This window comes from Rhinopithecus bieti, unplaced genomic scaffold (assembly GCF_001698545.2).
Source record: "Rhinopithecus bieti isolate Rb0 unplaced genomic scaffold, ASM169854v2 scaffold_38631, whole genome shotgun sequence".
Taxonomy (NCBI): Eukaryota; Metazoa; Chordata; class Mammalia; order Primates; family Cercopithecidae; genus Rhinopithecus; species Rhinopithecus bieti.
Window position 1 is genome coordinate 1524081 of NW_016817145.1, and position 26392 is coordinate 1550472.

Consider the following 26392-nt stretch of genomic DNA (forward strand, 5'->3'; position numbering starts at 1 on the left):
CTGGCCATCTTATGTGAAAGCCTCCCTGTTGCCATCTTCACCTTACTATGGTTTCATTGTTCCATTTATGTACATCTGAATTGGTCTTGCTCACTTACTTGCTGATGGGCTAATTAGGATGGAACCCTCAAGACAGCAAGTGTTGTCCTGTTTCCCACTCTAACCCCAGCCTGGTACCTGGTAAGCACTCAACAAATAGTGCTTTTTTTAAACATACATTTGTCTTTTTGAATCAGAGTGTTGTAGCTGGAAGGGACTAGGAAACAGTTTACCCAAATTTCCTCATGCTACAGGTGAGGCGGCTCATGATGGCCAAATGACATATCAAGGTCAATGGCGGATCATCTGGCTGGTCAGGCTGATATCTGTATGGGGACTGGTTCAGACTGATGCCCCAGGAGTGGCATGGGCCTAGGAGTACATTACTTATAATGCAAACGTATCTCAAATGCTTTCCAGAAGGGCAAGCAGCCTGAGATCTGGAGGGACAGTAAACACTTGGGCTTTCAGAAGCATCAACAAAAATAGCAGCTTCTTCTACCTGTTAGTTTAAAAGGACAAAACCACAAGGCTCTTGCCTAAGTATACTCTATCATTCTCTTTTTTTTTTTTTGAGACAGAGTCTCGTTCTGTTGCCAGGGCTGGAGTGCAGTGGCCGGATCTCAGCTCACTGCAAGCTCCGCCTCCCGGGTTCACGCCATTCTCCTGCCTCAGCCTCTGGAGTAGCTGGGACTACAGGCGCCTGCCACCTCGCCCGGCTAGTTTTTTGTATTTTTTTTTTAAGTAGAGACGGGGTTTCACCGTGTTAGCCAGGATGGTCTCGATCTCCTGACCTCGTGATCCGCCCGTCTCGGCCTCCCAAAGTGCTGGGATTACAGGCTTCAGCCACCGCGCCCGGCCTACTCTATCATTCTCACACAGAATTGTTAAGAATAAGAACACAATTTATCCCCAAATTCCTCATCTTGTATACAAGTGGGGTACTGCAGTATGAAGTATATGTCTGATTGGAAAATCTGCCAGAGTTATCAAAGGCAGAAACGAGGCCCAGCCTCAAGCAGCCTTGGCATGCCTCACATGCTCAATACCCAAGTTGGGTGCCCATCTATAGGAAGGTGGCGTCTTCTATAATAAACCTTCAGTTAGACTAGGCAGTGCCTCTCCCTGCTCTGAGTGCTGGGTACTTCCAAGACCCTTATTTACTCAGTGAATAACACAGATAAAAAACCTGGAAAGTTTTGTTCTGACTTTGAGCTTGAACACTGACAGGTTGAAAGAGAAAAAAATTTCAGCGACATTAATAATCTGCAGGCATGTCAAGATTGGATAAATATTATTTGCAAGTGAAACAGGTCTCTTTTAACAGAGGGAGTTAAAATAATAAGGAGAGCCAAGTTTACATGCATTAATTGTATTCTCAGCAGAGAGAGACTTGCCTCTTCATCTTTCACCCATCCCGGTTACTTTTCTTTCTTTCTTTTTTTTTTGAGACGGAGTCTCACTCTGCTGCCCAGGCTGGAGTGCAGTGGTGTGAACTGGCTCACTGCAACCTCCCCCTTTCAGGTTCAAATAATTCTCCTGCCTCAGCCTTCTGAGTAGCTGGGACTATAGGTACCTGCCACCATGTCCGGCTGATTTTTGTATTTTTAATAGAGATGGCGTTTCACCATGTTGGCTAGGCTGTTCTCAAACTCCTCACCTCAAGTGATCCACCCGCCTCAGTCTCCCAAAGTGTCGGGATTACAGGTGTGAGTCACCACACCTGGCCCTGGTTACTTTTGAATTGACAATGGCAGTTGATTCCCCATTGCATCCATCTGAACAGTGACATTTGGCTTGGTGATCTTCCTTAAACTGAGCTCCCATGTATTCCAGCAACCCTCACCTCTGCCCTACAGTTCTATAGGCTGAATGTCACATTGCTATTGGCCCCGACCCAAAATCATTCCCCTTCACGTTCGTTCCTTCCCATTTCTAGGTTCTGCTTACATCACTTGTCTCTGCAAAGCCTTCCACTTGCCTTTCCATCTGGCCAAATCCTGGCCATCCCTCAAGGAAGGAGAATTTCAGGTTCTACCTCTTTCAAGAAGCCATCTCCAAGGCTCCCAGACTGTGCTAATTCAATTTGCCATTTGAATAGTTATACTTTGTCCCCCCCAGAGTAGCCCAGAAGCACCTGACAAGCAGGGGCCAGGTCTGACATGATTCTCAAGTGGCTATGGCAACACTAGGTGTTTGGGCCCAATGTAGAAATACTTGTTCAGGGATTCAAAAGCATTCATTTGAAGCAATTTGCTGCATATGGAGACCTAGCAGGAGGATGCTGTCAATTCCCACTTCTTGCTATCGGAGACCTCTTCCTTTACTGGACTCATGAGGCCTTCAGATTCTGGGTCCCAGATACTTAGAGCACAGTGTAAATGCTCTCAGGAGCATCCCTCCTTGGATGAGAAAAGGTCTGTGGGACTGGCACTGAAAACCCAGCTCACCTGCACAATTTGGCACATCCCAAGGTATGATAAGCCCCCGACAGGGCCAAAATGCTTAGGTAGAATTTTAATAGAAAACATTGGCCGGGTACGGTGGCTCACGCCTGTAATCCCAGCACTTTTGGAGGCTGAGACAGGTGGATCGCAAGGTCAAGAGATAGAGACCATCCTGGCCAACATGGTGAAACCCTGTCTCTACTAAAAATACAAAAATTAGCCCGGTGTGGTGGCAGGCATCTGTAATCCCAGCTACTCAGGAGGCTGAGGCGTGAGAATCGCTTGAACCCGGGAGGCAGAGGTGGCAGTGAGCCGAGATCGCGCCACTGCACTCCAGCCTGGTGAGAGAGCGAGACTCTGTCTCAAAACAAAACAAAACAAAAACAAACAAAGAGAAAACAAACAAACAAAAAAACAAACAAAAAAAAAAGAAAAAGAAAACACTGCTGGGATGCTAGTGCTATAGGTTTAGATCCTGAGTCATCAAGAAAAAAAAAATTATACAAAATGGGCACACTTTCGATCCAGCAGTCTCTGAAGTAGTACTGGAAAGAAAATCAGGTAGAAAACTAATAAAACAGAAATCTCAGTATTTTATATGATCCTTAATCTCTGATTTTGTGTATTTTCTAATGCCCACAATAAGGTCCCTAAAGTTGATGATGACAGTAACAGCAACAACTACTACACTCCCTGAATGTTACCACATCCCAGGCGTGGTTCTACAGCATTTACCAGGTTGAAATTCAATTTCATTCTCACAGCAACACTGCAGGGTAGACATCATTACTGGCATCTTTTAGAGGTATATGAGTTCTAAGTGAATTTATGAATATGCATAAATTGAGAGTGCATGCTTAAATTATTTTATACTATTAGGAGTCTATGCGCTAGTCTCTTAATCTTCCCCCATTTCCACAGGAGCCCTAATTTCTGTGGGTACCCTCCTACTTCTGCAAATACCCTACTACACCTAGGGTGGTGTGGGCGTCTCCTACTTCTTCAGGTGGCCTCCTTTTGCTGCACAGCCCCCTCTAATGCTGTGGCCATGTCCCCGTGTCTGTGAGCAGCCTCCACTTCCGTGGGCACCTAGACACCGCAGGATCTGCCTGCCTGAATGCTAATAAAAATGACTAACAAGGCCAGAAATTCCAGGAGATACAGATTTCCTCCCGTGAAATCACTAGCAGTTTAACCAGCAGTCACTGAAGGACCCACCCTGTACCCTCAACCTCTGCCTTTCGGGTTCAAATGATTCTCCTGCCTCAGCCTTCTGAGTAGCTGGGACTAAGCGAACGCCCCCGGTACCAAGATGTGGTAGAGGCAGATAGGCTTGGAAGTTTCAGAAGGGTGGGATCACCATCATTTCTGTGCATCATTTCTTTTCTTTTTTCTTGTTTTGAGACAGAGTCTCCCTCTGTTACCCAGGCTGGAGTGCGGTGGCAAGATCTTGGCTCCTGGGTTCAAGTGATTCTCATGCCTCAGCCTTCAGAGTAGCTGGGATTACAGCAGTGTGCCATCAGCCCAGCTAATTTTTGTATTTTTAGTAGAGATGGAGTTTCACCATGTTGGCCAGGCTGGTCTCGAACTCCTGACCTCAGGTGATCTGCCTGCCGTGGCCTCCCAGAGTGCTGGGATTACAGGTGTGAAGCCACCACGCCTGGCTCTGTGCATCATTTTCAAATGGGCCCGTGATTCTGCTCTTTTGCCTTTATTGCTGCTGCAGTTGTTGGACTTTCCTTCATCCCAGATAGCACCAGTTTAAAGCCCAGGTGGCCGAGGCCACCCTCCATCAGAGGAAGGCCTCTGCATGTACAGCCTCAAGTGAATCCAAGGTCACTGTGGCAGAGGAACCTGTGTGAAGGGGCCAGGATGCTGATGCACATTAAGGCCCACCAGGGGCTTGGCAGCAGCATGCCCTTAATTTAAGGCATTGGGTTTAAATTTGAGTCATTGTGCCATATTCCAGCCTTTTGTTTGCCAAACCGCCAGTCAACTTAAACTAAAACATGTTTTTGGAAAATGCTTTCAGAGGTGGTAGGAATGCAGTAACTTGCTGGAAATATTCAACTGCACTTAGGGTGGTAACGCAGAAAAAATAGGAATGTGCATCGGTTTAGGTTGTGATGCTCTGCTGCAGAGGGACAAAGAAACTGGGGTTGCAAGCTTTTATTTGTCCTTCTTGATCCACTAGCATGTATGGGTCAGTTTACTCCAGTGAGAAAATTGGTACTCAAGTTCTCCCTGACCTTCCTGGGCTGTTAATGGCAGCTACAGTTACTGTAGAGTTGGGCTCATTCTCATCCCATAGAGAGAGCTAGGAGTAATCAGATCAAAGGTCATTCTGGCATTAAGACCCTCTCCTGTGATAGTGTGTATGCATGTGTGCAAATATTTTAGTGGTGATAAAAGGCAGGCTCCATTTTGCATTTTGCCTTCTAAGCAATGCGGTTGAAAGGAGAGAGCACTGGAGCAGGAGTTGGAGAACCAGGCTTAGGTCCTGCCTCTATTCCACGTCCCTTCCTGGGCAGGCAACCTTGTGCAAATCACCCAGTTCCCTGGCCTCTGCTTCCTCACTTCTAAAATGGGTTAACAACATCTGCCTACTGTACAGCCTGACTGTGCTTATCAAAGACGTAGATATACAAAGATGGACTTCATAAACCACAAAGTAACAGATTTATAATTTGCTGGTTGATGGCATCTGGGGATGCCAGAGCCTGTTAGAAGTCATGATCTTCTGAAACACTGCTTGGCCAAGGTGCTGTTTCTTGTTTTTTTCCAGTGGCTTCCTCCTGTGTACTAGACAATGTAGCTTCACACTCGAAGCCTCTTCTCAAGTCTGTCCAATCTCCTTTTCTAGCCATATTTAAATGAACAATCATCACTAGTGTTTATAAACTTCTTACTATACATGACTAACACTCATAAACTGCTTATCTCATTTAGTCCTCATCATATCTAGAAGCAGGGTGCTATTGTCATCATTTCCATCTTACAGATGGGCAACAAAGGCCTGCCCAAGATCATAATAACCAGCTCGTGGCAACACCCTTCGACGATCTTATATTCTTTTTTCTTTTGAGACAGAGTTTCTAAAACAACAGCCTCTGTCACCCAGGCTAGAGTGCAGTGGCGTGATCTTGGCTCACTGTAACCTCTGCCTCCCGGGTTCAAGTGATTCTCCTGCCTCAGCCTCCCGAGTAGCTGGGATTAACAGGTGTGCGCCACCACACCTGGCTAATTTTTGTATTTTTAGTAGAGACAGGGTTTCAACCATGTTTGCCAGGCTGGTCTTGAACTCCTGACCTCAAGTGATCCTCCTGCCTCAGCCTCCCAAAGTGCTGGGATTACAGGCATGAGCCACTGCACCCAGCCCATGATCCTATATTCTAAAGCACACTGTGCTACTTCTGTCCATACTTGAATGTTCTGCTCACTGATCTCTCAACAGACCTTATACCTGCCTGCCTGCCTCAAACCAGTTCCCCTGAGTTCTACCCTTACTCAAGACCAGTTTAAATCCCACTTTCTCCTTGAAGTCTTTCTTGAATATCCTGCCCACAGTGATGCTACCCTTCTGAAACTTCATAGCCTATCTGCCTCTACCACATCTTGGTTCTTTTCAGATTCATTCTCATGGTGTCAGGGTAGGTAACTTCTTCTAATGCACACTTCTCAGGCTATCAGTTACACTGTATGGCAGGGGGCAATAATTTTTTTTTCTTTCTGTAGAAATCCAGATAGTAAATATTTTAGGCTTACAGGCTATAAGCTCTCTGTTGCTCAACTCTGAACCCAACTCTGCCATTTTGCACAAAAACAGCCACAGACAATATCTAATGAATGAGCAAAGCTGTTCCAATAAAACTTTATTTATGGATAATGAAATTTGAGCTGCACGTAATTTCCATGTGTTATGAAATATTATACTTTTAATTTTTTAAAACATTGAAAAATGTACAAATCATTCTTAGCTCATGGGCCATATAAAAACAGGCGGTAGGCTATTGACCTGAGGGCTAGAAGTTTGCTGACCCCTGCTGCAGACCTTTAAGGTAGAGTCAGATCTATTTCATCTATTTCCCTCACTGGCTAGTGGCAGGGCCTGGAGAAAATAATATAGGTTTTAGAAGAGTATAAGTTTGAATTCAAGTTTAAGCTCTATATTACATTGTACTCAGCAATAACAGACACCAAATAACAGTTGCTTTCATGCCCTTTTAAAGTCATATTTTTTATTGGTACTGCTCAGTTTTTGTCTTAATTCCATCTTATCCCAATAATGCAGTTTCTCAAGGGACTCACTAGGGACCAATGGAACAGGGGCAGTTGTTTGGATAAATGTTGGTGTTTTCTGTCATTGAGCCTCACTGGGGAGAATATAAAGATTTTAAAAATGTACAACCATTCTAAGGACCTCAGAAGTCCCACTGCAAATAGGCAAATCTCTGTCCCCAACTGTATCTGGCCTATGAATTGAGTCTTCAGGTTTAATCACCCTGGAAAGATGGTTGCATATGCTAAAATCCTACTTAACTTTCTGAAAAGTAAGTTACATTGCATTTTGAAATTTATATAACACTTTCACACCCATTGCCTTTATTTTACATTTTATTTTTTCATTCTCATAAAATGCTTCAATATAGGTATGGTTATCCCAGTTTTATAGTTCAGAGAAGTGAAGTGATTGATGTGCAGAAGGTACCACAAAAAAAGAAGCTTCGAACTTTGAGCTGGAATATAGGAGGGGCTGTCCTCTTTCCATCACTAAATTCCTGAAGGACCAGAGTACACGCCCCAGAAGTCATATCTAGAGTTTAATGTCTCCATGCACTTTGTTTAAAAATTCTCATTAATATGCAAAATGTAATATCTGGGCTCCAAAGTAGTTTCTGAGCTGGTCTGTAAACTTGAAAACTCATTGGGATCACCAGGCAGATGTTTTAAAAGTAGCAATGCCTGGGTACCACCTTCAACTAATTAAATTGGAAGCTCCAGAGGTGGGCTTCTGTAGTCTAACAAGCTTCGAAGGTGATTGAAATGTGCAGCCAGGGCTAAGAACCACTGGGATCACAGCAGGCTCACTGCAGAGCCATTACGTGGGTGATGGTCTCTGAAACCTTCTCCTGGTTGACTTGGCTCAAGACTCACTCAATCCTCTGACCTCTCTGTGACCTGGTTAGTCAGCACTCACCTACTCATGTTTACAAACTTCCAGTCTGACTGGCTCAGCCTCTGGAATCCTCTCCAGCTCCCCAAGGGAATTTCCAAAATGTGTTGGTCTTGAGGTATAGGGTAAACTATGTTTTAAATGTCCTTCCACGAGTAGGTAAGCTGCTGCTTCTAGAGATGTGAAATCTTTAAAAGACATAGCTAGAACTGTCTTTATGTCATTGGGGCTGTGTAGGGGAGGGAGCAGGGCCAATGCATGTAGCTTGTAGCCAGTGAAATTGATGTAGAAATGTTATATAAACATCTTTCTAAGTTATAGTAAAAAATTTTCCAACTCTAAACATTCCATGAAATTTTCATGCTGAGTGATAACATTTTGAGATAGCAGCGTTAGCCGTCTCTTTTATTACCTCTGCATGGCTCTTTTTTGGAAGATGACAACCGGCATGAACATAACAGATTTTCAGAAAATGTATTTGGCTCTCAAGGCTTTGAACCTTTTTTTTTCCCCCCCAAATGGCCCTTAAAATCAGTTTAGCTCCTTAGCGAAACCAGTAATCATTGTAGCATTTAAACACCATTAGGTCAAAATAGTATGATGGGGATAACATACTGGCAAGCTACCTTGCAGAGTTGGTTTAAGGATAAGAATGTATGAGAAGTATACTGAGTTCCTAAGAAGGAAAACCTCAAAACACAGTGGCTATCATTAAAAGTTTTAAGTTCTTTATAAAATAACATATTATTCCTCAAATTACAGAGGCCTCTAATAGTGATGGGGAAAAACTGTTCTTTGCAAAACAGACATATTTTTCCACTATTTCTGAGCCTAACAACTTTGAAAGCATTCAGCAGTTTCTCTAAGATTATTTAAAGCAAAATGCTTATGATGTATTTTACAATTAGATACTCTTGGATACGTGTTCTCTGTGCTGCGTCTTACGCAAGTGCCAGATTCACCAATTATTTTTTTAAAAGTAGAAAACATTTTAATCATCTCAACTGAAAAGGCATTTTAGGGGGAAATCAATAATTTTGGTAAGTGGGTAATAGTAAACATTAGCGGCTGACTTTGCACAGTAGATAGATTCTACTGTGCAAAGTGCTTCTGTTTATATCACTAAGTTTCCCCAGTTACCTTGGAAAGTTGAGGTAAGTCATTGTTACAGAGGAGGGAAACCACGTCTTAGGGAGGCTGAGACAGTTTGAAATCAGTGGAGCTGGGACCTGCCCTCAGGCTATTTTACTTCGGATCCGCTGCTCACAGAGAACTCATGGTACCAGTTAAAAGTGTAGACTCTAAGACTGCCCAGATTTCAGATCTTGATTTCATCCCTTTGTGATCGTGGACAAGTCATTTTATCTTACTGTACTAGCATTTGTTTAAAGAGAGATAATCAAAGCACCCATATTTTATAGGGTTACTGAAAAGATAAAAGGTAAAAATGAATATATTGGATGAAATAGATTTTCGCTATCATGATGCTTGTTCCTTTGCTTTATTTCTTGTAAAAGGAAAAGCAGGTAGAAAGGAAGGCCATCTAAAAACTGACCATTTTGAAGATCAGTTTGTAATAAGACATCAGATCTAAGTGTCTTCCTCTAATACCCAGAAGATGGAAACTATTCGTAGTCTTAGCAGTGGAAGCTTCCAGATCATCCTGGGCCCATTTCCAACCAGCCTAGACTAGTCTGTGGGACCTAGGAGGACTAGGCGACCTCCGTGAACTTGCAGAGTCACACTGAATGGCACGAACATTTCACCCAAGAAGGTCTCTTATTTTTATCTCTTTTGGATTGGAAGAAGAGCTTAGCTGAAGAGCGAATATATCTGCTCATGTGGTCACAGGCTCAGCTCACAGCTCCTAACCTGCTTCTTGCAGGCCTGGGTTTTTATCAGGTCACTTTGGACAGCCAAGCCTGCATCTGCCCAGATGACAGGTGAAGGATCCAGGTCTCAAGGGTCCTTGAATGTCATCACCCTGGCTGAGCCTCTGCAATCATCTGACTCAGTGGCACAGCACCAAGCAGCACAACAACCCAGGAAAAAGCAAATAAAACCAAACCAACCACACCCACGGGGGAAAATTCCCTCCTACTTCTGAGCCTAAAACCCAAACAGCTGTTACCTCCCAGGTTGACTGCTGACAAAATACACAAGGGGCTTCGGAGGGTGGGCAGGGATAACAAAATAATAATAAACCAATGAAAAATAATAACATGACAGTCATGGTTAAGCTGATCTGCTTTACCACATTCATCATTAATATTTGCTCATTAACTTTTTCTTTTTTGAGATGGAGTCTTGCACTGTCGCCCAGGATGGAGTGCAATGGCGCCATCTCAGCTCACTGCAACCTCTGTCTCCCAGGTTCAAGTGATTCTCCAGCCTCAGCCTCCTGAGTAGCTGGGATTACAGGCACCTGCCACCACACCCGGATAATTTTTTTTTGTATTTTTAGTAGAGACAGGGTTTCACTATGTTGGCCAGGCTGGTCTCGAACTCCTGACCTCGTGATTCACCCACCTCAGCCTCCCAAAGTGCTGGGATTACAGGTGTGAGTCACCGCGCTTGGCCAAAACAGGCAGTTTTAAGCTTTCGGTGGACATGGGATTGAATACTGTTATCACACCGGGGTGGAAGGGAACCACAGGCACAAAACACGGAGGTGCTTTAACTCATCCAGTTTTGTGGCCTCATCTGAGAATGCCTTGGGGTCCCCCAGAATCAGCTGAAGTAGGACAAGTGGGAGACAGTGAGAACAGTCAGAGGTGCAGGGTTTTGAAACAGGCCAAAGCACTCTAGGGTTTGCTTCCTGCTGAATTCTCTCTTGCTAAGGCTGTTGCCAAGGCCAGTGCTGCCTGTGACATGTTCCCATGTATCCACAGGGCGGGCTTGGAAGGGGCTTGGTGTGAAATTTCACTCGAAGAGGCTGGCTCTTTAACCCACTCACTGGGGTCATAGGGCGGCCCCTGCCCACCCCGGCCAATCTCAGGGACATCCTAGTGCGACCCACTTAAGAACCTGAAGGATGTTGGGGAAGAAGGAGATTGAGGGGTCTGTTTTCTGCTTGCCTCAAAATTCTTAAGGTCCTAAAAAGTTATTTTTTGGGGAAACCACTTCAAGACAACCCAAAGAGATGATTCAACTTGGGAAAGGGCCTGGATGAGTCTTTAGGCATTTGAGACTCACCCGGACCACGTAGTTAAATCTTCTGGAATCCAAAATGGCAGTTGAGAAGTCCAGTCTGTTGAAAGCTTCCCCCAGAGTGCAATATCCATGGCGCTGAATGCGAAAACAAAGGCACAGAAGTTACTCCTGCCATGCAGAGGTCGTCCATGTCAGAATGAGCCAGTTACAACAACCCAACTGGATTTTGACAAATGAGCTTGATGCCTGTCTTAGGTGACCTGGGGCACTGGCTTCTTTCCTGTACCCACAAGCCCTTGAGAGGCACCAAGGTGGGTAACACAGCCAGCAGCTGCCTCAGTCAGCTCCTCACATGTTAAAGACGCCCTTTTCTTGACTTGTACCATTTGGGACCTTGCTTATGATTTTTCCACATATTAGTCTAGAAAAATCATAAGTAATTGGCCAGGCGCGGTGGCTCAAGCCTGTAATCCCAGCACTTTGGGAGGCCGAGACGGGCGGATCACGAGGTCAGGAGATCGAGACCATCCTGGCTAACACGGTGAAACCCCGTCTCTACTAAAATACAAAAAAAAAAAAAAACTAGCCGGGCGAGGTGGCGGGCGCCTGTAGTCCCAGCTACTCGGGAGGCTGAGGCAGGAGAATGGCGTAAACCCGGGAGGCGGAGCTTGCAGTGAGCTGAGATCTGGCCACTGCACTCCAGCCTGGGCGACAGAGCGAGACTCCGTCTCAACAAAAAAAAAAAAAAAAAAAATCATAAGTAATTGTGTATTAAGGGAAGACTGGGAGCAGGGTATGGGATATGGGAGGTCATGATGATTGGTGACTGTAACGCACTCCTAGGAGGAGAGTTAGACCTACCTGCGCCAACTGTGTCACCAGCTTGCCTTATACCAATAGTGCTTTTCTCACTGTGATCATCAAAAGTGTTTTTAAGGTTTTGCGAGAAAGCAAAAGAAGTTTTGCTCTTTTAACCTATGAACACAGAGGGAATTGGGAGTATAAAGTCCTGGCTCATAGTCCCGGTATCTGGGTATCTGGGTGGTCTTGGGACTATCAGTGACCCCCTCTGGACCTCAAATCACGGAGGGAACTAGATGTTCACTGAGGTCCCTGACAGTCAGAGAAATTCTTTCATATGCTTGTATCCTAGTTATTTTAGCAAATGTCTGTGCAGAGAGAAAATATACATAAAAGGGCTTTATAAAGTGCCATACAAATGTAGTTATTATAATGTATTGTCCCCTCCCACATCACACTGAGCAGGCACTGCAAACTTCTACTATACTTAGTGATTATTCCTTCCAGGACTGAAATTTAACTGAGTTGAAGTCCAAAGAGATCTTAGAACAAAGGGGAGACATTGCCCTGAGGCAAAACCCAGGACGATATAATAACATGGTTGAGATGGGCATGTCAGTCTTTCTAAAGCACTTTTCCATACATAATTTCATTGAACGACTAGAGGGTCCACCTAGTGACTTTTGCTTCTTTCTCTCTCTGTTGTTCCAAACTCTGATGGTTGGCTAGATAATAGACTAATAGCTGCCGTCTCCCACATCCAAGAAGACACTCATGATTTGAAGCAGTTTCCCTCCCTACCATATCCCTCCCTACGCTACCAGGAAGGGATAAGGTTTAGCATAACTTAGTAAATGAATGGATGCTCACCTCTTTAGTACTTCCTTTGTGAACATAGATCCATTTTTCTTGGTGGAAATCTATAGAGACAAAAAGAATACACAGCTTTAACATCTGCAACATGCTCAAGATTTAAAACATTTCATTTCATGATTTCCATCGTTTTAAAAGTTTTGACAAAAAAGATAAGGACTCTACTGACAACCTAAGGAGTTTCAAGTGCTTAATTTCTGCAGTGTAGAAATACTGGGGCTATAAGTTGCTTTGTCTGAAGCACTCTAAATCTTTGATAGCCAGATTTCATATACCAAAGCTCCAAATTATTGTTATTTTTTTCTAAAACATGATGCCATAAGAAATTACAGTCCGGATGCAATGGCTCACGCCTGAAATCCCAGCACTGTGGGAGGTTGAGGCAGGCAGATCACTAGAGGTCAGGAGTTCGAGACCAGCCTGGCCAACATGGTGAAATCCCATCTCTTCTAAAAATATAAAAATTAGCCAGGCGTGGTGGCAGGCGCCTGTAATCCCAGTTACTTGGGAGGTTGAGGCAGGAGAATCACTTGAAACCGGGAGGTGGAGGTTGCAGTGAGCCAAGATTGTGCCCCTGCACTCTAGCCTGGGTGACAGAGTGAGACTCCATCCCCACCAAAAAATGAAATTAGGCTTTGACAGACTGAGTCACATGCTGTGAACAGAGGGGCGTGGATGGCTTGAGCCCTGGAGTTTGAGACCAGCCTGGGCAACATGGCAATATGGCAAGACCCCGTCTCTACTAAAAACACAAAAATTAGCCAGGTGTGATGGCAGGTGCTTATAATCCCAGCTACTCAGGAGGCTGAGGCATGAGAATCACTTAAACCCGGGAGGTGGAGGTTGCAGGGAGGTGGAGGTTGCAGTGAGCTGAGATCATGCCACTGACTCCAGCCCGGGTGACAGAGAGAGACCGTCTCAAAAAACAAAAACAAACAAACAAAAAAAACCAAAAATTAAAAAATAAAAAATAAAAAAAAACACACAAACCTAATACTCAAGTACAAGTTTATTTCCAATGCCAAACCTGAAACTTATATAAGCCCATGAAAAGTAGAAATCAAACAGATAACACGAGGAAAACATGCATTACAGAGAAAGTAACCTGTAATTCCTGCTATTAATAAAACTTTATATTCTCTGCTGATACTTACATATAGTATCTAGAAATGTTAATAGGATTTATAGAAGGAAAGAGGGAAAAAAATCTGTTTTCAAAGCCTCAAAACAGTTCAAAATAAAAATACATACTGGAACCGATTCAGCCGACCACATCCCTGTAAAATAACCAAATACAAATGACTGGCAGGAAAAAAGGCCCTCAACTAGCAACTGACTTATAAACAAGACTATAAAGAATATGCTAATCTCGCTTGTAAAATGTACAGCCAGGTTTCTGAGTGCTAAGATCTCAGTAACCTCTGTCAGGGACACACAGTAAAACACTGAGGCAGATGTGTGACATGGGAGGTGTTATTATTATTATTTTTTTCCTCCAAGAACCAATCATAACTATCTTCAAACAGATTTTTTCTGAAGTTCAAAACAAATGGCTTACACTGAGTTTTGGTTTTGCTATTCAGCATGTCCTTCTTTCTCTTCTTGGCTGCAACATCATAGTTCAGGCTGTTGAAAAGATTCTCCTTATTGTATACCTCCTTGTTGCAGTAACTATGAATAACAGAAGACAAAGAGGATGAGATGTAACAGCTATACATGAACCTGAGCTGTTTCTATAAATAACTCACTGAGTTATAAGACAAACAAACATACAGGCTTCTCAAACAAAATAAAACAATAAAATGATCACTCAAAAAAAAAAAAAAAGTCTATACAGGCACAAACTTCTCCTTTAGGAGGAAGCAAGTTCACATCTGCGTGGAAGGCAGAGATGGGAGTTCTACATCTTTTGAATTCCCTAACAGTGCCTTGCATTGTAATTTGACACACAGCACTCTGCTCTTCAACTAAGAGCAATGCAGAGTACTACAATATTACTTTAAACAAAAACGATGAATGGAGGGGAGGGGTGATTACTGGTATCGCTGTACTACACAATGCCTTCATTTTGCAAAAGCATCTACCCAAGCTGCTACTGCTTCTTTAAAAAAAAAACACACAGCTTCGTTGAGATAAACTTCACGTACCATACAATTCATCCATTTAAAGTATACTTAAGCTGCTTTTAAGTAGCATCCTTCTAACATGTCTTTAAAACACAATCACATTTACAAAAATCTGACTTATAACTTCATTTCTAGGAGATGCTTTGTGTATAGTGCTAGTTGCTTAGGTTTTATGTAGTGCCTTGACTAACACACACTAGGCATCATGCTGCGAGGCGAAGACTTTGGGTCTTGACTGTACAAGGTAAACTTATAAACTTATCAATTATAAGTTTACCTTGTACAGTCAAGACCCAAAGTCTTCGTCTGCCTAATGTACCTGCCTAATTCACAGGTCACTGAAGGATGGGCAGGCTCACCTCGGGCCTGGCGATTATGTCCCTCAGTGGGCTGAGCAATCATTTGAGGGGTAATGAGCTATTCTACTATACAATGTAACTTCAAAGTAAATCTGAATAATTTCCACAGAAGGAATGCAGGAGAAATGTTGAAGTATGATAAGATAGGTTCCCTAACTCCCTCAACCCTCACGAAGTATATAAAACCAACTGGTAAAACATAATGCCAACTGGTAAAACATAAATTAGGTGTTTTTTTTTTGCTATACCACCGATATTTTATACTCCTTTAATGTTCTGAGTTTTTCTGCTGAATTTAAAATGCAATTTGATTTATATCTTTTTTGGATATACATCTGTTGGGTACCATTATGTAGATCTGCACTTCTCTATTTCCTTGGCATTGTGTAAATGGTAGAAGAGAAAAAAAGATTTGAAGCAACTTCCAGTATCTTTTTGTTATTAATACAATACTGTCTTAAGTAGCACTTCGGTTAGTACAAGTATCTTGCTAATATGCTCACATTTGACATCTCCAACAATACACTCAGTGTTGCTTTTCTGGACCCTTAAGGGCTAACATGATAAATAATCATTTATTAATCTTCCTTCATAAGGCCATGCTTAATACCATTTACTGAGTTTCCTACTAAACTCGATAGCCTTCTCCTTTTCATTCAGGGAAACAGGATATTTTTAGGTTTCAGATAGAGTCCTGCAGAAATGTCCTCTCAGAGGCACTTTCAAGAACAAGCCAAGGATGAGTGTTTTGGGCCAGGCTTTGTATAATACAGGAGTGTGTTTCTGTCTATTTGCATGACTATAGGGGTATAGAATCACTGACCAGTTGATTATCTGCTCCAAGGTCAGAAGGAAAAGAGGGACAGAACAAAGAACAGAACTGAATTCCTGAGGCTAACTTAAGACATTTCAATCAACGTTGAGAAAAACGGCAAAAGATGGAAGGTCATTTGAGTGGTCCGTGATGTACCACAGCTGAGATCAGCTTTAGAAAGCAAAGCTAGAACATTCTGTGTGCAAAAATACCACATGAAGGCTTACTTAGAAAGAACACACACACCCCCCACAAACAACAAAAACCTACAGTATAAATTCCACATATAGAGAATCATAAAATGAGGTTGTCTTATTCTCAACATTTTAAGGTTCAGCAGCAGATTTTCCGAGCCTGGGTCATAGACTGTGATCATTACTTAGCAAGGTCAAATATTTCTATTTCATCTTATTCTTTTACAATTGAAAACATTCTTTAAAGGAACTGGAGCACTCACTTTCCTCAGAAACTACAATAACCTGCTTTAAGCCTGAGTGACTCATTTCAAAAGCTAGTTTAGAAAGAATTTGACATAATTGATGATGTTCTCTCACTGTCGAATGTAGAAAAGTTTTAACCAAAGAGAAACCCTATATTTTCACTTGGTATTAGGTTTTAGATTCCGGAGGTAGGGCCTGGAAAGAAGGCCTATGGGGTTTATTTGTGTTGCCTACTTATATATTTTCTTTTAAGCAATAATATATTCAGTTAGAGGCTGTTTTGAGAGTTCAATTGTGTCCTTTTCAAGAAAATGCAAAGCCAATGGAAAATTACAACTGAAATTTTTAACAAGAAAAACCACCACCATTTAGGAATTGGAGCACTGGATTTTTTTTTTTTTTAATAAGCAAAACCATCTCAACGAGGCTGCTTTCTTCACTAAATTCAATAATAGCCAGCAAGTTGCTATTTTGTAGTCACTATTTACTAATCTTGATTTTTATAGGCACAGGCCTAGAATAAGAAAAAGACCCACTCCCCAGCCCCACATTACCACATACCAAGATACTTTAAGGCAACTTTTTAAAAATGTAGAAAAAATTNCACTATTTACTAATCTTGATTTTATAGGCACAGGCCTAGAATAAGAAAAGACCCACTCCCCAGCCCCACATTACCACATACCAAGATACTTTAAGGCAACTTTTTAAAAATGTAGAAAAAATTCAAAATAAGACCATAAATAAGACTGTTTTGGCAGCAGATAAAGAAGGGAATGAAAAAAAAATAAAGCCCTATTTCTCATTTCATTTGCAATAAAAACCATTTAAGAAAGCTGTGACGTGCCCCCAGAGGCTTAATTGTAGTTATACAGCCTTGATTAAAGCCAGTGAGATTTCTACACCAATTTACTGACCCATCTCTAGATCGCCAAACTCACAAGACTAGTACCCAGAATGCTCTGGTGAAACAAACAGCCTAGTGTATAACGCTCATAGAACAGTGTCTTGCACACAGTAAGCACTCATAAAATCTTAACTATTATTTTTATCCAGGCACCAAGGTAAACTTCCTGCTTCCGGGTCCAGCCTTAGCTATACAGTAAAGCAACATTTGAGTCAGTTTTCAAAGACAGAAGTGTAGGCTTAGAAAAGAGTGGCAGAGGCTCAGACAGCTTAGGTTACTCATCCTGGGGGTGGGCGGTGAGGGGGTGGTTGCTGAGGAGGGCTGTGCAGGCGCCTGAACCACCACTTCCTTGAAGCATTCTTGGATCATCCCAATGCACGCCAAGCTCTTTCCTTGCATTTTAAATCTGCCCCACCATATTTAACACTTGCCATTCCCCTTCTATTTTATATAATTTCAACATTTTAGAGAAGGGGTCCTGCTTTAAGCTTATCTTAAATCCTCCCATGATTTCACTCCTGGACACAAGGCTGAGACTGGATTTGTAATATTTTACACTGGAGAAGGTTGGAGTCCTGGACCACAGAGAAGATGGCCAGCTGAGTCTAGAATAGGTGTGCTGTGTGGACAAGCCTTGGTCAACATAAAATAATAATCCCAGGCTGAAAACCAACAAATGCATCCTTTATCCTGGGCTCTTGTTTGGGCCACTTGCAGAATGGTCTGTGGAATTAGAGAAGTTAGTCTACCATGTCTCTGTAGTTCTGTTTCATGATCCTTCCCCGCTTAAGGGCCTGCCTTTTGTTTTCTCAAAACAGGAGAGGCATTCAGCTTCACCTGTGTAGGCAGACACGCAGCCCAAACCTGACATCACGGGGAAACGTCACCAAGACCAAAAACTGAGGATATTTGAGATGACAAACCCAGACCACAGAAGGCCAACTGCTTTTAAGAAGTTGGCAGGCTTCTAAGTAGGGAAGGGATTGTTTACAGTTGCTGGAAAAAAAAAAAAATACCCTGCAAACAAACAGCCAGCTGCTTTGCTAGGAGGCTACCAAATGATTCCTAAACGCTGACTCAAAGACCACAGGTGGTCAGTATATCAATGACTATTTGCGGTAATGATGATGGATGTGACAGCTCCAGCTCAGGTGTGAAATGAGAAGAAAGAAAAGAGGCTTATGAAGGGGACAGGGACTCGGGGAGGGGAGGGGGGCTGTGCAGGAAGCCACCTGATCCCAGCCCAGTCTAAACTTTTATGGTAAGTTAAGACCATCTTCAGGTCTTCCATACTGTGAAGACAGAGATACCACTATTTATTTCTAAAGGAGAGTGACACCAGTTTCTCTCCTGATGCTGGTACAGGGTATTTTAAAGCAAATTTTAATTTTTTATTTATTTTTGGAGACAGGGTCTTGGTCTGTGGCCCAGACTGGAGCGCAGTGGCACAGTCATGACTTGCTGCCACCTTGAACTTCTGGGCACAAGCGATCCTCCTACCTCAGCCTCCCGAGTAGGGTGAGTATTAATACAACCCTACATTTTAAATCTTCTCCTGCTGAATGCAATCATCTGCTATCCACTGAGAAGCATCCTGAAATTATATTTGGGTGAGCGGCTCTAATATGACTCTTCAGATCCTTTCTGCACTTTTCTAGAAAGAACCTGAACTTGTAGACAGAAATAAAGTACCAAATATTAGATCATTGTCCTTAGGAACAAGGAGGAAGGAAGGAAGTTTCCCATTTTGTTGAGGGAGAATAATTTAGGCATAATTGGTAACTCCAGTAGATAAAAGACACAGTCTGTCAACAGCAGTTGGTCTTACTTTACTGTAAATAAATTAGCTGATTTTATGTACATAAGATTTCCTTATGGTGGTCCCTAAATTCCCCTGGGACTGCCTCCAAGTAACTCCAACATAAATGGTTATATGCTGGCAGTTAATATGCTTAAGTCTCTCCAGACAGACCCCCAGGATTAAATAATGTCTTTCTTTACATTGTGAGACAATGGGAATTTGATGCATTACAACTCGCAAACAAATGGGAGGCACAGGAGGTCAAGCTGACAAAATAACCACATTTTCTTGATAGTCTTCTCAAAATTTATTGCCAATGCTTTATCCAAGCAACCACTGGTAAATCTCAGTAAGCAGGAACCTGGCCCAGAAACAGAATTCTCCATTGAAGCCAATTTAAGGGTGCAGGGGTCCATGGTTTTAACCAAAGGCGGCAGGAAAAGGCTCCCAAGGGTGACTCTGGCTGCACCAGTCCCTTCTGGAACCACTTTCATCGCCAACCCCTCACCAGGCTAAATGCTAAGAGTCTCTGAAAGTCAACTGTTGAGGTCAGGGGCTGAGAAATTCCAGGCTACCTGACTTACTAGCCGGGCGCTAGCGTCGTTCGCCAAGCTGAGCGGGGAGCGCAGCGGCCCTAGGGTTTCCCATCAGACCACAGGGCTCAGGTGAGACCTCGAATCCAGAGGTTCACCGGGGGCCAGGCAGGCTTTTCGCAGCTGACAGGCACCCCTGGAAACGGAGTGCACTCTCTATATAAAGCCGATCGACCGAGAGGGTCACCGAGGAAACAGGTGCAAGAGCCCTGTCCTCCCAGAAGCAGAGCTCTTGTGGGTTTCATCCCCTGCCCACTTCCCTCCTCGGCACCTCTGCAGCGCCGAGCCTCCACCGCTCCCAAGTCCGCCCAGTAAGCGGCTGCTCCAGGGACCATCTGGCTGTCCCTTCCTAGTTGCTCATCCTCCCGGCCACTTGTGGTTGACCGTGCCTGGGCAGGGCCTGGAAGCGCTCCAGGCGGGACCTGCGTCGGATCCCGTCACCCGTCGCGTCCACAGTGCTTGGGCGCTGGGAGCCGGGCCACCCCGCGGTGAAGGGGCTCAGCCCACCAACCCGCGCCCCCACAAGGGCAAAGTGCGCGACTCCAGTGTCCTTAAAGCACGGACCACTAAAGCTGTGTCATTAAGTTTGAGCGAGAGTTTGATGACACGATCCGCGAATGTCATCAGACTCTCAGAGAGACCAGGTGTTCTGTAAGGAGTCGTGTCCACTTGGAGACACTGACCTTGAACAATAAGAGAAACTGAATTTCCGGTCTCCGATGGTCCGGAGACCTCTACAGAAATCAGGCACTGCAGTCCCACCCTCCGGGCCAGGGTCTCCCTCCTCAGCCCGCTCCAGCCCTGCCCACCCCTCATTCGCCGTCCCTGCGCCCCCTAGACCAGCCCGGGTCAGTTTCGCGGGGGCTGGAAGTCGGTGGCGGGTCCCCTCACCTGCTGAGGTCGCTCACGAAGCTGCCGCTCTTCTCATCCAGGAAGCGCTTCCAGCCGTCGGCCGTCTTCACCCAGCTCTGCCCGGGGGACCGCCAGTCCTGCCCGAGGAATGGCATGGCACCGCGAGCGGACGGGACGGATGGGGAGAAGGGGCCGGCCTGGTGGCCTCGGGGACGCGCCACCCGGGGCGGATGCTCGGGGTGCAGGGGCCCGCGACGGGGACGACGGCCGGGAACAGGCGTGGGGGCGGCGGGGACGGCGCGGGGCACCCTGCGGGGCGGCGGGCTCAGGGAGGGTCTCAGGCGCTGCAGGCTCCGGGAATGCTGCGCGGCAGTCGCTGCCGCAGTATTTATGCCCGCTGCCGGCCGCTGCTCTTTGTTGCCGGAAGAGCCGCCTGCTCTTAGCCCGGCCCCCCGGCACGGAGGCCACGTGGCTTTGTTTATGGGCTCGGCTTGTTTTCCGAGGCGCCTGCGGCTCACGCTCCTCTCCGGGTTGCACAACCGCGCCGGTGGAAACTTGAAGCGGTGCTGCCAGGCCGGGTCCCCCGCCGCCCCTGGCACCTCCGCGCGCCCTCCCCTCCCCCAGGACACCGTCGTCCCAGAGCGAGGCCCGGCGCTCGGAAACCTTGTCCCCGGGTCTCCTGCAGCTCCCGGGCTGAACGAGGTGCAGGGAAGCGGCCGGAGCGGCGTCTGGGTCCCTGCGTGGTGGGCGTGGGGAGCAGGGCCAGCCCCCCTCCTGCCCCGGAACTGTCAGGATCGACCTCCGCAGCCAGATCAGCCTCCGAGGCCGTCCGCACAGCTGTGGCCGGCACCACGCAGCCCGGCGGAGAGTATGGGGCGCAGCCTACTGACCTCGCTCACAGCTCCAACCCCGCCCTAGCGCGCGGGGGTTGGAGCGGGGAGGAGGGACAGCCTCCCAGCCCTCCGGACCTCTTAGCTGTCACTAACCAGTCCTCCACGAGGCCTGCCCCTGGGGTAGCAAAGGAGAGGAAGGAGAGGAAGCCCCGGGAGGTATCTGGTTCCCGCAGGGTGGGAGTGGAGAAAAAGAACAGCGCCCCCACCCTACCCGAACACTCTGAGACAGGGGTTAAATGATGTACCTAGGGCCAATGCTACAGTACAATCTGAAACTACCCTGTTTGCGTTTACTTTATGTTGTTGTTGTAACAATCTACCCCTGTCAGCAGTGGGAACTCCATGAGAGCTGGTCTGTCTTGTTCTGGAGGCATTTCAGCCCCTGCACCCTGCCAGGCCCGGTGCAGGCCTTCAACGACTGTGTGAATAAGTGAATGGATATGGGAGGCTGCTGGCATGAGGGTGGCTTCTTGCCCTTCATCACCTCTAGTTATGATGCTTTACAGCCTGGTCTATTTGGCAATTAGTTTGCACAGGACAGCAGCAGCAGAGTAAAAATCCCACGCTCAAGCGTTAGCTTCAAACTTGATTCTTCCATACTCCTTTCTCTGCTGCCATCAATATCATCTCGTCCAATGACTCGGTGTAATTTTTAAGGCTCAGGCAAAGAAACTGTGTGTGCCCTATGAGGCTACATGTTGGACTGGGAAGATGTTTTTAATAAAACTTGTTTTCAAGTAGCCAGAGCTTTCTGATTTAGATTTCCCACCGTAAATAATTTATTAGTGTAATAATAGTAAAAAAAAAAAAAGCTTGTAAAAACATTACAGAAGTCCCAAACAAATGTTAAACACTGTGATGGTGCTAACAAATGAGGCAATGTTGTGTCTGGTCTCTGTTGGAGAGAATTGGTATCTGCATAATTAAGGGATGTGATTATGATTATTTTTGAGACAGGGTCTCATTCTGTCACCCAGGCTAGAGTGAGTGATCATGGCTCACTGTAGCCTCAGCCTCCCCAGCTCAAGCGATCCTCCCACCTCAGCCCCAGTAGCTGGGACTACAGGCACTCACCACTGCACCAGGCTAATTTTTTATATTTTTTGTAGAGATGGGGTTTTGCCATCTTGCCCAGGCTAGTCTTGAACTCCTGGGCTCAACTGATCCTCCTTCCTTGGCCTCCCAAAGTGTTGGGATTACAGACGTTGACCACCATGCCCGGCTGGGATGTGATTATTAAAGATGTGTGTTAGTTATGTGTTAGTAAGCTAGCTACATACCTATAGAAACCACAAAGGGCCAGAAGGTAGAAGATTTGAATTCTAATTCTGCTGGAGCAGCATACTTACTACCTGTCCTCCGTTGGATGAATGACTTAAACTCTTAATGCCCCATTTACTCAACTGTCATGAAAAAATGGAGCCAATAATGCCTACCTTTCAGGATGGTTTAAAAGCTGTGGTAGATTGAATTATTAGTATCCATTCTTCCCTGCTTTCCAATAGCGTCATGAGCCTGCACTTTTTGGTGATGTGTATTTTTCTAATTCTTGACAATGGGCTTGGCCATGTGACTGGCTTTAGCCAATGGGATGCTGATGCATGTGATGTGAGCAGAGGATCTGATGTATGTACTTGCCTGGTTGGTCTTGATGTTTTGTGTGTTCACCTGCTCCGTGAAAAGAGCATACCCTGAGTAGCCGCTGCTCCTGGAGTGGCTTGCGTGATGTTCATGTGTCCCAGGATGTGACACATGGAGCAGACACTCCAGTTGACCCCACAGATGTGTTAGCAAGAAATAAATGTGTCTTGTTGAATGCCACTGAGATTTTTGTGATTTATTGTTACACAGCATTATTGTGTTGATGGCTGACTACTATAAAGGATTGAGTGGCTCAAAGTTGGCGAAAGTTTGTTTAACTTCTAAAATTCAAGCACAAATAGGAAATTACAATTATTTTTGTCCTTGTCTTTTTGTCTAATAACTAATCTTAGGAAGCCTCAGTGTTTGTCTCTAGTCCTTCAGCTTTCTGTTCCTCAACAAAAAACAAAAAACGAAAAACCCAGAAGTGTTGCTATCATATCTTAATGCAGGCTTCTTCTGAAGTATGACTGACTGTTTTGGATTTTTCCCAACATAAAAAATCTAACTTGACATGTCTTTTTTTTTTCTTCTTTTCTTTTCTTTTTTATTTTTGAACCAGGATCTTGCTCTATCACCCAGGCTGGAGTGTACTGGTGCAATTCATGGCTCACTGCAGCCTTGAACTCTTAAGCTAAAGTGATTCTCCTGCCTCAGCCTCCTGAGCAGCTAGGACAAGAGGCGTGCAACACCATGCCTGGTTGATTAAGAAAATTTTTTTTTGAGAGATGTGGTCTTGCTATGTTGCTCAAGCTCATCTCAAACTTCTGGCCTCAAGTGATCCTCCTGCCTTGGCCTCCCAAAGCATTAGGAGTACAGGCAGCTGACACTTACTTAAACACATGGTTTCTACTGGGAAGTTTTGTAATGCTGGACCCCTCAAGATAAAGACCTTGCTAGGCTATGTCCAGAACAGTTACCTTCACATCAGATGCTGGCTTGACTTTGTGAAGGCTCTGTGATTGTAAGCCCTATCATAGCTGAGCATTTGAGAATCACCAAAGGCAAAATATCAGTGTTATAGCTTCAGGTTGAAAACATAGAGACAGGTGGATACTCAGAGAATTTCACAAGGCACGGCACAGACTGGTTAGGACCCCATGCAGCATAATGGTTTGACAGTGTGCACAACGTGTGTACCATGGCTGTGTGTTTCATTGCTTAGACACTTAGCTACTGCCTCTCCTGCATAGTTTTGTACAACACATTACCCAGATTACATGCTGGGTATTTCATTTTTTGTGTTTCCTTCTCCCCTCTAGGAGTGTGAGCTCCTTGATGGCAGGACTGTGTCTTAGGAGTTTAGTGCCACAGTGTCTAACAAGGTTCTTGGTACATGGTACATTTACATCAATAAATCAACAAATGGACCTGACGTAGTGGCTCACACCTGTAACTCCAGCACTTTGGGAGGCCAAGGAGGGCACATCACCCCGATCAGGAGTTCAAGACCAGCCTGGCCAATGTGGTGAAACCCCATCTCTACTAAAAATATAAAAATTAGCCAGGCGTGTTGGTGGGTGCCTGTAATCCCAGCTACTCAGGAGGCTGAGGCAGGAGAATCGCTTGAACCCAGGAGGTGGAGGTTGCAGTGAGCCAGGATTGCACCATTGCACAGCCTGGGTGACAAAAGTGAGACTCCTTCTCAAAAAAAAAAAAAAAAAAAAAAAATCAACAAATGTTGTTGAGCTGACCTGGAAGCCTGTTACTCCCATGTCTTTACCTATTGATATTTTATTACTTCTAGGGACATAGCAGGGTGGGGCAAAGGGAGGGTTGGCAGTCCCCAGTCCTGCCTCGTATAGCTGCGTTCTCCAATAGTGATGCTTTACGGGTTAGTGAGGCAGATGGGGAAGGTAGTCAAAAGGTGGCATCTTAGAAAAAAAAAATTAATGTTCTATTCCACTGATGATAGATGCCTGCCATGCTGAGGACAGTGTGCCAGTCACTTTGCAAACACAATCCTGTTTCATACTCCTCATAAACCTGTGAGCTAGAAATTGCTAGTCCAGTTTTATAGATAAGGAAACTTCAGCTCAGAAAAGTTAAATAGCCTGCATGAGATCACCTAGCAAATGTGGTGGGACTCCAGCGGGTACCCAGGCTTACCTCTAACCCTGACTAGAGCCAGACTCACTGGGTCCAAATCATAGTCCCCATTTAAAAAGCTGCATGATCTTGAGCAAGTTACTTAACATCTCTGTACCATACTTCCTTCATTTGTAAAATGGGAATAATGATAGTACCTACCTCAAAGGGTGTTTTGAGGATTTATTGAGGTAATATGTATGAAGAACTTCTAACAGTGCCAACGCTAATGGCTCTTTATTGTCACTATCTTTATGCAAAGTTTGTACCTCCATCTTTTACTCAATTAAGTCATGTCCACCTTCCCCATCAAACTGTAAGTTTTTAAGGGCATGGAGCATAGCTCACTCAGCAAATTTCCAGATGTGGGACAAATGTGTCTAATGGAGTACAAGTATAATGAAATAATTCCTTGAATCTTATTAGTTACTATTTATTACACTTGAACTATGGAAATGGGCCTTATTTGGTAGAAAATGTGGAAGACTATATTTTCTTTTTCTTTTTTTCTTTTATTTTCTTTCTTTTCTTTTCTTTTCTTTTCTTTCTTTCTTTTTTTTTTTTTTTTTTAGATGGAGTCTTGCTCTGTCACCCAGGCTGGAGTGTAGTGGCACGATCTCGGCTCACTGCAACCTCCGCCTCCCAGGTTCAAGCAATTCTCTGCCTCAGCCTCCTGAGCAGCTGGGATTACAGGTGCCCACCACCACATCCATCTAATTTTTTTTTTTTTTGAGACGAAGTCTTGTTCTTGTCCCCTAGGCTGGAGTTCGATGGCGTGATCTCGGCTCACTGCAACATCTGCCTCCCGGGTTCAAGAGATTATCCTGCCACAGCCTCCTGAGTAACTGGGATTATAGGTGCCTGCCACCACGCCCGGCTAATTTTTGTAATTTTTTAGTGGAGACAGGGTTTCACCATGTTGGCCAGGCTGGTCTCGAACTTCTGACCTCAGGTGATCCGCCCACCTTGGCCTCCCAAAGTGCTGAGATTACAGGCGTGAGCCACCGTGCTTGGCCTTTTTTTGTATTTTTAGTAGAGACGGGGTTTCACCATCTTGGCCAGGCTGGTCTTGAATGCCTGACCTCATGATCCACCCGCCTCGGCCTCCCAAAGTGCTGGGATTACAGGAGTGAGCCACCATACCCGGCTGGAAGACTATATTTTCAAAGGTACACACAACACAAATTTACCTGTCCACTTCCTCATAAGACTGTTTACAGAAATTATAGAAAGGACTGAAAAAAATCATAAACATAAAGTATTTTATTGCTTCTAAACCAAAATGACATTGGTTTATAGCTTTGGCTGAGGGACTGACTACTTCTCACTGAAGTGCAATGATACTTTGTTTTTTCATAGTTTCTCTTCCTGAAAGGGTTTTTTTTTTTTTTT

The 26392-nt window shown here is 44.7% G+C and overlaps 1 protein-coding gene across 1 annotated transcript in view; it reads right to left on the reverse strand.

Annotated features, from left to right (window-relative positions):
- FBXO32 (F-box protein 32) overlaps positions 1-21129 on the reverse strand; it is a 44287-nt gene extending 23158 nt beyond the window's left edge. The window contains exons 1-4 of the mRNA XM_017855890.1: positions 20418-21129; positions 14045-14157; positions 12484-12533; positions 10855-10947 (exon numbers count right to left, since the gene is read on the reverse strand). Of these exons, the coding sequence (XP_017711379.1) occupies positions 10855-10947; positions 12484-12533; positions 14045-14157; positions 20418-20533 (372 nt within the window). The 5' untranslated portion in view covers positions 20534-21129. The remainder of the gene's footprint in view (positions 1-10854; positions 10948-12483; positions 12534-14044; positions 14158-20417) is intronic.
- Between the last annotated feature and the right edge of the window lie 5263 nt (positions 21130-26392).